At 37.1% G+C, this 12,541-nt stretch overlaps 1 protein-coding gene across 2 annotated transcripts in view; it reads right to left on the minus strand.

Annotated features, from left to right (window-relative positions):
* Nucleotides 1-302: 302 nt before the first annotated feature.
* The window catches only part of COL28A1 (collagen type XXVIII alpha 1 chain), a 133,891-nt gene continuing 121,652 nt past the window's right edge, over nucleotides 303-12,541 (minus strand). For both annotated transcript variants that reach the window (XM_075062362.1, XM_075062361.1), the window contains exons 33-36: nucleotides 9,753-9,943; nucleotides 4,224-4,473; nucleotides 3,170-3,346; nucleotides 303-2,203 (exon numbers count right to left, since the gene is read on the minus strand). In XM_075062362.1, coding sequence (XP_074918463.1) covers nucleotides 3,174-3,346; nucleotides 4,224-4,473; nucleotides 9,753-9,943 — 614 coding nt within the window. In that variant the 3' untranslated portion in view covers nucleotides 303-2,203; nucleotides 3,170-3,173. The remainder of the gene's footprint in view (nucleotides 2,204-3,169; nucleotides 3,347-4,223; nucleotides 4,474-9,752; nucleotides 9,944-12,541) is intronic.

Genomic DNA, 12,541 nt, shown 5'->3' on the forward strand with positions numbered 1-12,541 from the left:
TATATTAGCATTTAGGTTCCAGTTTAATGGGAATCAGGATTTTAAAACATCACAGATACATTTTTAATACATCAGAGTAGTAACAGTTCATTGGTGAACAGTTCAACGGTTCATCAGAGTAGTAACACCAGTCGACTTGAAATTACCAAAATATAACTTATTTTTAATAACATCCATAACATATGTGAAAGAACCTGGGAGAGCTTGTTTCATGTGAAGCAGACAAGATGCTGCCCACTTGGTGTTTTTTCAGAATGTAAAATAAAAGGCTGTTTGGTTAAAATAGAGCTTGTGTGAGCATTGCTTTGTTTTCACACAAATCTCTAAAGCGATATCTGGACAGGCTGGGTTCCATGTGCATAACATTGTGGCAGTGACTGAAGCGTCCTCAGTGTCTCTTCCACCTGATCTGTATCTGAATTGCTAATCTTTGCCCTGCTCTGTAGAATTCCTGTCCAGTAGAGAGAATTTCTTGTCCTTTGTCTATATTCTTGCTATGAGAGACTTTGTAAAAAAAAATTTATATTTGCCCCATCTGGTGGTACTTGAGGAGATTACATGTAAAATAAAGAGTTCTGTCTTGAATTATTAGAATGAATGTGTAATTGTGCCCTGCTAAGTGTGGTCACGTATCCTGTGGTGAGCCAGTAAAATCTTAGGTCCCACAAGTGTTTTTCCATATCATTTGCAGTGCATCTGTTGCTATGGCCAAAAGAACAGCAGATTTTCGGTGGCCTTGTTAATAAATTTCAGTATATTTTGAAATAAGTGAAGAGGATTTACCTTTTTTTTTTTTATTGTGAAAGAATATAGTATTTGAGCTTTTAACAGCTTGATTTTGTTCTAAATCTTTGAACCCCTGGTATTTAAGCAAGCAACACCGTGAAGCTCAATGTTTCCCTGGTACTCTCCTCATTTTTGACTTTTATTCTAACCAGACACTAAATCCCTCATTTTTCAGGATGAAGTCATCATTAGCTATTATTAGTTCTATACATATAGGCAATATTTTGAGAAGTGACTAGTGATTTGGGCTGCCTCCGTTTGGATATCCAACTTGAAACACGTTACCAGGGACGCGTTTTCCAAAATGGATGAGCACCCTTTCTCTGAAAATTATGCCTTGTTTTAGGTGTCTCAGGTTTGGCACACAAAATCACTAGTCCTTTGGAAAAATCACATACTCCAGCATTTCTTTCAGTGATGTCCTTAAGAGTTAAGTAAGAGGAACTTAAAACTGTGTAAGCAGCTATTTTATCTTCCATCTAATCATAATGATCATAATGTAAAAGATTGGCATGAGCACCTATGCAGGCGTAAGTACTGTATTTCCAAACAAATAACAATGCAAGACTACTTTATACTAATTTAATCAGAAGCTCTTCAGTTTTAGTTTATACAGTGCCTTCAGTAGGGTTGGGTCTGAAAGGAAAACGTAGTATAATAGAAATAAAGATTTCCGTACATTTTTCAGTGCTTTTCCCTTTTAATTGAAACATAATTGATTTTATTTAACTGTAGTGTATATGGCTTTTTGTTTCATTCTATTTTACAGGGCCCTGAGAAATCAAAATATGTTGAATAGCCTAAAAGTTGAAGACTCTCATAGCTTTTACCATAACTATTTAATAAAAGGAATTGACAGGGCTTACCTTTCTAATGACAAAATTATTCTAGTGTTCAATTCAAACCTACTTCAACAGAAGAAAACACTAATTCAGTTATATCCATGATATTTAAATCCCCAAGGGATACTCATACATGGCAAATTTTCATTTCCTGCTTTAAGTGCTGTAACAAGATAAACAATTTCAGGCACCACTAATTTCTGTTTAAAACTGTTGCACATTTTATTTTTCAAATAGATTGAAGCCTTTATTGTTAATTGCTGAGTATCAAAATGTTTGACATCTTAATCCTAAAATTGGAATGGTGTGTGTCATATACAGTACTATATTAAAACAGCAAAGTTGGAGGGAAAAGAGAGATTCCTTTGTATACATCATAACTGTGATGATCTAGATAATATATGCTATACATGAGTGTATCTACATTCTAGTAATTGTGAATGTCATATTGTGACAAGCACTTAAAGGTACACTAGTAGTGTTCATATGGGCATACCATTCTGGATTCTTCTCCAGTGTTCATTCCTGTACACATGCCAGAAACATTCAGCTTCACCAATCCCAACTGATAGTTTCTAGAAGGAAATAAAAGTTAATCTGATTATTATAGAGCTTTGAGGAATGCAATTGCTGCAGTTTAAAGTCACCTTTTTAAACAAAAGATCAAATGCAATATATTTTCTGTGATTTAGATGAGTAGAAACCTTCCTAGACTCACAAGCAAAAATAAGGAAGTTGATTCTGATACCAGAGATAATGGTTCAGATGTTGCTGGGTTAGATTCTATATCACCTAATTAATATTATGTACCCACAGCTCTGGTTGTTTAACTGTAAACACTTTTGCCACTTACAGCAAAACCTTAATTTTTTAAAAAATGTGTTGGTCATAAAGGAGATATCTAAAACATGAATCTATATAGAGGTAGCTACTATAGAAAGAGCTATAGCTATGAGACAATACAATATTTTTTCTTTGGAAGTTTCAGACTATAGGCTAGGATAACCAGGTGTTCCAATTTTATAGGGACAGTCCTGATTTTTGTGTCTCTTTCTTATATAGGCTCCTATTACCCCCCACCCCCATCCCGATTTTTCACATTTGCTGTCTGGTCATCCTACTATAGGCAGTCCAATATTCCCACTTGTGCCCCCAAGTAAATTATGTAACATCACTGAGCCTCCATTTCCCATCAGTCAAATGGTGATGATAATGCTTACTGACCTGTTGTAAAGTGCTTTAAGATTTATGGATGAAAAATGCTACCTAAGGGCTAGGAATTATATCTCTTTGTCTGGGGAGGCACATGTTAAACAGTATCTGGGAAATATTCCATATGGCAACAAAAACATAATTAGTGTAGTACTTCTATAAATCAGGTTTTGCATCCCTTTAGACAGTTATACTTGGGAGACCACTTGAAGAATTGAATACCTCTGGTCCCTGCGTTCAATATGCTGCACAATTAATTTTCTTATCTTTTCAATTTAAAAGATGATTATGGATTTGTGAGGACAGCCTCCTGCATAGATGTGACTTACTTGTTCATCCATGAATACAGGCATCCTGACATTCTTTTCCTGTATCAAACCTATTTCTGGTGCCATTACAACCTCCATACCAAAATCGGGCACAAGAATTGGCATCCTTGTCATAATACCACTTCACCAGATAATCTCGACAGTCTCCTGGTTTCATAGGCTCCAAGCATCTAGGATCTGAAAACACAAGTTAAGTTAGCTGGGGTTTTTCTTCATTATTGTGTTAAATTGAACTTTATAAAAGAACTTTCTTCAGTAAATAAAACCCATCTCCTGTTCCACCCACTTGATCTCTTGGGTTCATATACAGTCCTCAATCAAATTCTCATTGACATCAGTGGAAGGTATGTGAATGGATTGAAAGATATATGGACTAGTGGCTCAGTTTTCAAATTTGGGTGCTTAAATCCCTATTTTAGAACCTAAATCAGTGTTGAGGTGCCAGGATTGGGTTCTTATTCTAGAAAATGTCATTGCCAAGCAATAATAACCAATAAGATAAAAATAATTAGTGGTTTGCATATATTTAACTCCCAATTTATAGATGCTTTATTTTGTACCTGATATAATCTGGTGAATTTAGTGTCTAGCAAATATTAAGGTTTGTTAACGCCGCCTAGACTAAAAAATAGTGGAGGCAAGTCTCCTGAAATATTGTGAATGCCATTCGTCCTTGACTAGAAATATCTGCTACATCTCCAGGCCCAAGGCTCGCTTGAGCAGAGTTTGCTAATTGTTCTCAGTTGTGTATCGAGCTATTAAATTTTTTCTCTTTCTAGGCTAAATGATTTGAACTCAAGTCCCCAAGCATGAAAACGACTTGTTCACTTAATCCATTCTGCCTCCTTATACTCTCTGCATTTGCCACCATAACAAATTTAAAATAGCTTGTATTCAAAGTGTTGTGAAAAGTAGTCAGCATTTTGGAGGAAAAGAATGAAGTTCTTAAAAAAAACCCAAACTAACACCTACTGTAAAACAAAAACTAACAGTAACAAGACAAGAACAAGATCTTTGTTCTTTCCAAATTCTAGCAGCAACATTTGCTCCTTACCTTTTCTAGTTGCTGTTACTTGAGGCTGCAAAACTGTTGAAGGCAATTCTACATCTGTGATTATACCGAGTGGCAGAGGAATATCTGGACTAGGAGCTGTAGTTTCCAAGTCATCAGGTCTGCCATCAAGAGAAGAGGTCACTGGTTGTCTGTGACTATCAGGAATGTTCCGTTGAAAAGGTGTGCTAGCAGTATAATCCAGTGAGGAAGACAACAGCTCTGTCTCTCTGTCAGTCTCTGGAAGGCTCAGCTGCAAAAGGATTCAAAGATTTACATTAATGGTAAAATTCTACTTAGACTTGCATACCAAGAGAAAAATTGAGATGATATATGAGGCTAATAGTATTTTCTCATGCGCTATTTATCTGTACTGGTCGGCAAGTTCATGCCTCTCTAATGAATTGTGAACCTCCACATCTCTCTGTTGCTATTTTTACTAAATGTTTTTAGAACTTCTTGGGTGCTGATGGACTGAGAAGGCAATATAGTGCTTTCCACTTAATTCAGTCACAGGCTGTGTCAAACCTAATTCTAGTTAATCAATGCCGCAGGAACCTTTTTATTGGCAAAGTAAATAAAGTCAGGGATATGAGGGGCCAAAGGGCAAAATGAATCTGTGAAATGCTTCATAATTTCTAGTATGTAGTCCGAGGAATTATGTGACATTTTAGATCCTGAATCTAGGCAATGAGATGGATGGTACCCTATTTGCTGCATTATTTGCAGGGGGATATGCATGCATTCTGCCTCTTCAGAGATGCTTTTAGGAAGTAAGAAAGTAGTCCCTAAGAGACTGCTAGAGCAGAAAGCGATAAACATTTAAATTGTGCAGATCATATCTTAATACACAGATTGGCTTGTGGACATTTCTCCTTCCATTCATGGTCACATGAGATCGTCTCATCTCTCTGCTGCTGACAGTCAGGATTTTGAATGGTTAACAAGATCATATTAAGAAGTAAATACAGATGATCAAATATCAGAATTTGAAAAGAAATCTACAATTAATAGTGAATTATTCATTAGGGAAATAGAAATATGTAGATTTTTTTGGACAAAATAACCCCTCTTCCTAAAACCTGTAAAGCTCTGCAGATCATTAACATAACTCCAAATTTTAAAAATCACTCCAAGGTTTAGAAACAATGGAATTACAGATCACAGTATGGAGAGCATTCTCTGAATTATCGGAACTCCAAATCTATAAATAATGCATTGCTTTTGATTTATGAAACTATGTACATGCTCATTTAAAAGAAATAATATTACAGACTTCAACATTTCAAACAGCAACTTAAAGCATGTCCTGTACAGATTAATGTTAAATAAATAATATTTATAAATAAATAAATATTGGATACTAGTGAGCTGATTTGTCACTTTTTTAACTGGACACTGTGTTCTGCATCCCCCTGTTTACAAGCAACCAGAATCCAGGGCCAGTCCAGGAAAAATCCTGCTCATTGTGACTTAATAGCTGTAACAGTGGGAAACGTTTAAGCATGCGGACACAGTCCAAAGAAGCCTCTTCAGGCTGCAAACTTGTATTTGTGTTTCAGCTCAATTTCATTTATTTTGGTGGGAGTTAGGAGCTGTAAAGATTTAGCTATTGATATGATCATCCAAATTCACATTAATGAGCACCTGGTCATTTAGAAGTAAAAATAATTAACAATAAATCACATGTAGTATGTGATCCCATAAACAGCCAATTCATTAATGAGCTCAACATGGTGCTTCCAACTATTTTGCCTACATAAGGCCAAATTCTGCTCTCAGTTTCACCCATGCAACATTAGGTGTAACTAGAGGCATGATTTGCCCAGAGACAAAGGCAAACACAGCATATGTATGTTATTCCGCTATTCGTCTAAATCGGGGATCGGCTACCTTTGGCCTGTGGCCCGTCAGGGAAATCTTTTAAGTGTTGACAAGCCCTCAGATTTGCTCATGACAGAGGAGTGGCCAGGCCAAATTTGCCACTCTAGACCACTGCCCATAAATCTGCTGCCCTAGACAAGTGCCTAGATTGCCTATAGGTAGAGCAGCCTCTGCTCCAAACCCATATTGTTTGTGATCCAGTGCACAAAGCTGGGCCTCAGAGTGAAGAGACCAGACCATTAAAAACTGTTGTTCAGTTTTAAAAAAATTATTAACTTTTTAAAAAAAAACTAAAGCTGTCGATTAAATGCAGTTAACTCATGCAGTTAACTCAAAAAAGTAATCACGATTTAAAAAATTAATTGCGATTAATCGTGGTTTTAATCACATTGTTAAACAATAGAATACAAATTGAAATTTATTAAATATTTTGGATTTTTTTTACACTTTCAAATATATTGATTTCAATTACAACACAGAGTGCAAAGTGTACAGCGCTCACTTTATATTATTATTTTTATTATAAATATTTACACTGTAAAAATGATAAACAAAAGAAACAATATTTTTCAATTCACCTCATACAAGTACTGTAGTACAATCTTTTTATTGTGCAAGTGCAACTTACAATTTTTTTGTTACATATCTGCACTCAAAAACAAAACAATGCAGAACTTTAGCGCCTACAAGTCCACTCAGTCCTACTTCTTATTTAACCAATCGCTAAGACAAACAAGTTTGTTTACAGTTACATGAGATAATGCTGCCCTCTTCTTATTTAAAATCTCATCATAGAGTGAGAACAAGCATTCACACAGGACTTTTGTAGCTGGCATTGAAGGTATTTATGTGCCAGATATGCTAAACATTTGTATGCTCCTTCAGGTTTTGGCCACTGTTCCAGAGGACATGCTTCCATGCAGATGACACTAGTTAAAAAAATGATGTGTTAATTAAATTTGTGACTGAACTCCTTGGGGGAGAATTGTATGACTCCCACTCTGTTTTACCTGTATTCTGCCATATATTTCTTGTTTTGCAGTCTCAGATGATCACTCAGCACATGTTCATTTTAAGAACACTTTCACTGCAGATTTGACAAAACACAAAGAAGGTACCAATGTCAGATTTCTAAAGATAGCTACAGCTCTTGACCCAAGGTTTAAGAATCTGAGGTGCCTTCCAAAATCTGAGAGGGATGAGGTATAGAGCAAGCTTTCAGAAGTCTTAAAAGAGCAACACTCCAATGTAGAAACTATAGAACCCGAACCACCAAAAAAGAAAATTAACCTTTCACTGTGGCATCTGACTCAGATGATGCAAATGAACAGGCATCAGTCTGCACCACTTTGGATTGTTATTGAGCAGGATCCAGGATCATCAGCATGGACGCATGTCCTCTAGAATGGTGGTTGAAGCATGAAGAGACATATGAATCTTTAGTGCATATGGCATGTAAATATCTTGCAACATCAGCTACAACAGTGCCATGAGAACACCTGTTCTCACTTTCAGGTGACATTGTGAACAAGAAGTGGGCAGCATTCTCTTCTGCAAATGTAAACAAACTTGTTTGTCTGAGCAATTGGCTGAACAAGAAATAGGACTGAATGGACTTGTAGGCTCTGAAGTTTTACATTTGTTTTATTTTTGAATGCAGTTATATTTTTGTACATAATTCTACATTTGTAAATTCAACTTTCACGACAAGGAGATTGCACTACAGTACTTGTATTAAGTGAATTGAAAAATACTATTTCTTTTGTTTTTTACAGTGCAACTATTTGTAATAAAAAATAAACAGAGTGAGAACTGTACGCTTTGTATTCTGTTGTAATTGAAATCAATATATTTAAAAATTTAGAAAACATCCAAAATATTTAAAATAAATAGTATTCTATTATTGTTTAACAGTGCGATTAATCACGCGATTAATTTTTTAAATTGCTTGACAGCCCAAAAAAACCCCACACTTTTCTGCTATTGGGTAACATATTGTTGGTTTGAACAGATATTCCTTAGAATGGAAAATGTCACTAGAATTTGTAACATTTTAACTGTTAAAATAGTTTTACAAAAAACAACCCTGCACCCACTCTTGGATGTCCATAATAGATGCAGAAAGAAAGGAAGAGCCAGCAATGCTTGAAAATTGAGTGATCTGATATCAACTGAAAATATTCTATAGGATATTATAGAGACTAGGTGGGTAAGGTAATATTGCCTAATGGACCAACCTCTGTTGGTGAGAGAGACAAGCTTTTGAGCCACACAGAGCTCTTCTTCAGACCTGGGAAAGGTAATTCCAGCATTACAGCAAAATGCAAGGTAGAACAGGTTGTTTAGCATAAGTAGTTGGCACATATTGTAAGGGACCATTCAAGGTAGAGTAGCCCATTAACACCTCTGCAGTCACAGGGCAAAAAGACAGGGTTGATGGGTACAGATTATTGTAATAAACTTTAAATCAAGTGTTTAGTGCACTGGATGAGGTCCACCACATGTTGTGATAGGCATGTGTAGGACCCATAGATCTTGAAAGGTGTGTTGTGGGGAGTGATGGTCATTGTAGCAGTGGAGATACGTCTGCAGATTTTGCATCTGCTGCTCTGGCAGGCTCTGGTACCACTTTGAATTGATGTGTCCTGATCTGTGGGGAACTTGCTTCTGATGATGAGCTTGGACAGGTTGGAAGGTTGTTTGAAGGCTTGAAGTGGGGGTTCAGGAAAGATCTTTTTCAGAATGGAGTCCCCATCAAGTATGGGTTGTTTGATACCCTGTATGGTTCCAGTATGGGGTGGTAGGTGAAAACTAAGTGGGTGGGTCAAAGTGGGGTTTATTTCTGTCCTGAAGCAGGTTCTCTTGAGGTATTTGGGTGGGCTGTTCCATGATGCAATCCACTTCTCAGTGGAGTGTCCTTGTTTGGAGAAGGCGGTTTTAAGTGTGTTAAGATGTTTGTCCTGGAATTATTCCTCAGACATTACAGAATCTAATTTTCAACATGTGGGATTTCATTCTAACTGCACAAAACTGTGCCTTCACAACATGTTTGCACAGGCAATTACCATATTTTCCACATAAAAATGTCTTCTATTGCATAATTAGGCATGTAAACTGGGTGCATACTCACCTGCAGGGTTACAAGTAGAGGCCAGATTGAAGCCCTTTTAAAATGTTGCTTTCAGAGTGAATTTCTTGTTCTGTACATTCATAGCATACATGTGCACTTTGCTACATATATTTTCTTTTCTAACATATTTCCTAATAGTACTTTTCCATGTAAGAAATTGTTCTAGTTGCATTCACAAAGGGGTGGTGATTTGTACAATTGTGAATGAAAGGAGAGGTACCCACAAAGCTCACTTTAAGATGTGTCCATACTGTGAAAAGTTTACAGATCTCCATTTGAGTCTAAAACTCCAACATCTACTTCTTTAAAAAACAGCTATTTACCAAATAATTAGCAATTAAGTTCCAGATCTCACTTTAAATATCCTTTGTCCAGATCTTGCTTCTGTCTATTGAAAGAATTCATGATTTGATCATGTTGCATCTTACAAGCATAATAAACAATGTAAGAAATTATGTTTTTATGTAAATACAGGCATAGTTCTTTTTAAAGATTAGTAATAATTACACTTTACTTACAAAATTGGTAGTTTCTTGTGTAGGAGGAGGGACATAAAGTTCTGGAGTTTGAGTTTTACCAAACTGATCAATATTACGTTCGTTGGGTGTTTCAAATCCAGGGTGAGGAGTTGAAGATGAACTGAAGACTCTAGTGATATATGAGCTGGAGTCATTCTCACAGATTTGTTGGAAGAGATTATTCTCAAGAGCTGAAAAGATTAACAGAAATCCTCATTTTACTCTGATTCTGACAGGAAATTCAGTGCATAAGTGGAACAGTTGCCAGAGTTGCTCTAAAGTGATCATTCACATGAACAAAGAAAAGTCTATAATCCAGTGCAGCGGTTCTCAACCTTTTCCACCCCTTGACTGCCTTCCCCCAGAAAACCCTTCTTATCTGTCTGGGATCCCTCTGCCATTTAGCAATATGGAAAGAGCAGCATGGTTATGACACCTGACACCTGTTCATGACCCCAGTATGAGAACCCTTGTTCTAGTGTCTGTACATCTGGTTGGCAGTTACCTGTTTGTCTTGAAAGCTGCTACATATAGTATATCCTAGATGTATTTACCTCTGAAACACAGTGAATTAATTGATACAGGGGAAATGTATTGAAAAATTAAGTCCTCTTAGAGAATGACTTGAAAAGTAGATCATAAAATTATCTGAAAAGAACTAATATAAAATGAGTATTCTCAAATCTATTTATTTTTGTTGCTTAATATATCAGTGATATCTCCAAATTAATGACTGAATGAAACTAATATATAGGGCTTCATTAGTATCTAAAGAGCACAGGGACAAGTGACTAGAGAAAGTGGCTGAATCTGTTGTTAAGGTCCCAATCCTACTATGAACTCTTCATGGGCTGGCCCGTGAGCCCACATGGAGCCCCACTGAGTCACTGCTGGCCATAATCTGCATCAGAGTATAAGAGTGATGTTACCACTTACTCAGGGAGGTTCCAGTTCTGCCAAGATGTCTGTGCAGGCAGACTTCATTACAGGTTCAGGGTCTAAATGAGTAGGTGGTATCATCTCTGGTCCTATACTCTGATGTAAATATTGCCAGTGGAGTTGGAAAAAAGATTTAGGCCCAGATCCACAAAGGTATTTAGGCTTTTAATTTCCCTTGAGATCAGTGGAAGTTAGTAGTCTACTTTGGTGGATCTAGGCCATAATGTTTTAATTTGCCATAGAAAAATCTCAGTCTTATGAGTTTGTAACAGGGCCTGCAGGCACTTTAAGTCAGGATACAGGCCTAGCACAGTCCTTTGGAAATTTTAGTTTAGAAAAAAGGCTTTCTGCAGTTTATAGCTCCTCTGGGACATGGAGACTATAAACCTGAAAGCCAGGCCTGCTGGGAGGTCCTTTTTCCCAGTGTGAAAGAGACAAGGGAGGGAACAACTGTTGATGGTTCTCTCAGGTGAGAGAACCTGGAAAGGCTGTGCCAAGGGCAAAGGAAGACAGAAGGCAGAAGATTCTGGAAGTGAACTGCTGGCTAGGTAAGTGGTGTAGGGTGGAGGGTTTTGGTTTTGTGGAACATTGGTCTACTTTCTATAGGAGGAGGGGACTGTATAGTTTAGATGGCCTCTACCTCAGGAGAAGGCGAACCAATCTTCTTGGGGACAGAGTAGCTAGAGTAGTCTTGAGGGGGTTAAACTAACAGAAAAAAGGGAGGGTAAGAAAAGGAAAAATGAGTGCTAGTTAGCACAAAATTGAGATGCTGAGAATAAAATCAGTCAAGGAACCAAAGGATAGGAAGGGAAGAAAGTCTATAATTGCCTCTACACCAATGCTAGGAACCTGGTTAACAAAGAAGAGGGATAGGAATTGCTCCTTTATGGGCACAAATTTGATTTAGTTGGTATTACTGAATTTTGGTGGGATTATTTGCATTAAAATCAATGGTTATAACCTGTTTAGGAAGGATCAAGTAGGCAACAGAAAGGAGAGTGGCACACTTTGTCAAAAATGTTTCCAAGTCACCGATTAGTGCAGAAGAGAGTGATCTTGAATGCTTATGAATCAATGCCTTAGCAGATAGCACACAAAACAGAGTGTTAGTTGGTATCTGCTACAGCTCACCAAATCACACTAGGGAACAGGATGACCATCTCCTGATGCACCTCTCTCTAGTGTATAGGAAAAAAAACTGAGTGATTATGGGGTACTTCAATTTGAGTGACATGCTGGAGGTCTCATGGTGCCAGTGCTAAAACATCCTTGGAATTTCCCAATATTATAGATGATGATTTCCTAACCCAAACAGAGTTGTGTCCAAAACTATATTGGACCTATATTAGACTTCATCTTGACAGATAAAGAGGAACTGATCACAGAACTAAAGATTAATGGTAGTCTAAGTACAAGTGATCATGACTTGATCACATTTCTAATGTCCAGAGTAAAGTTCAGACCAGTGATATATTTACTTATGAGGACTTTAAAAGGGTCAATTTCACAATTATGAGCCAAATCAGGTGGGAAGAAGAATTTAATCAGAAAAATGTGAATGATAATTGGGAATTGTTTAAAAATGCTTTACAAGATGTCCCAAAAGCCACAATCAAGGAAGAAGGCCTTATTGATTAAAGAAAGACCTAGTTTAGAGAGGAAGTAAAGACGGCTATATATATATATATATATAACAATGGGACTATGGAAGACAACACTGGAAGTCAACTCAAGGCAGCTTACACAAGTGGCCATCAAGTGTGGCATATACCAAGGTGATGCACTGTCCCCGCTGCTGTTCTGCATAGGCTAAACCCCCTCAGCCAGATAATCACAAGGACTGGATACCG

This window comes from Chelonoidis abingdonii, chromosome 2, assembly GCF_003597395.2.
Source record: "Chelonoidis abingdonii isolate Lonesome George chromosome 2, CheloAbing_2.0, whole genome shotgun sequence".
In the NCBI taxonomy this organism is placed as follows: Eukaryota; Metazoa; Chordata; order Testudines; family Testudinidae; genus Chelonoidis; species Chelonoidis abingdonii.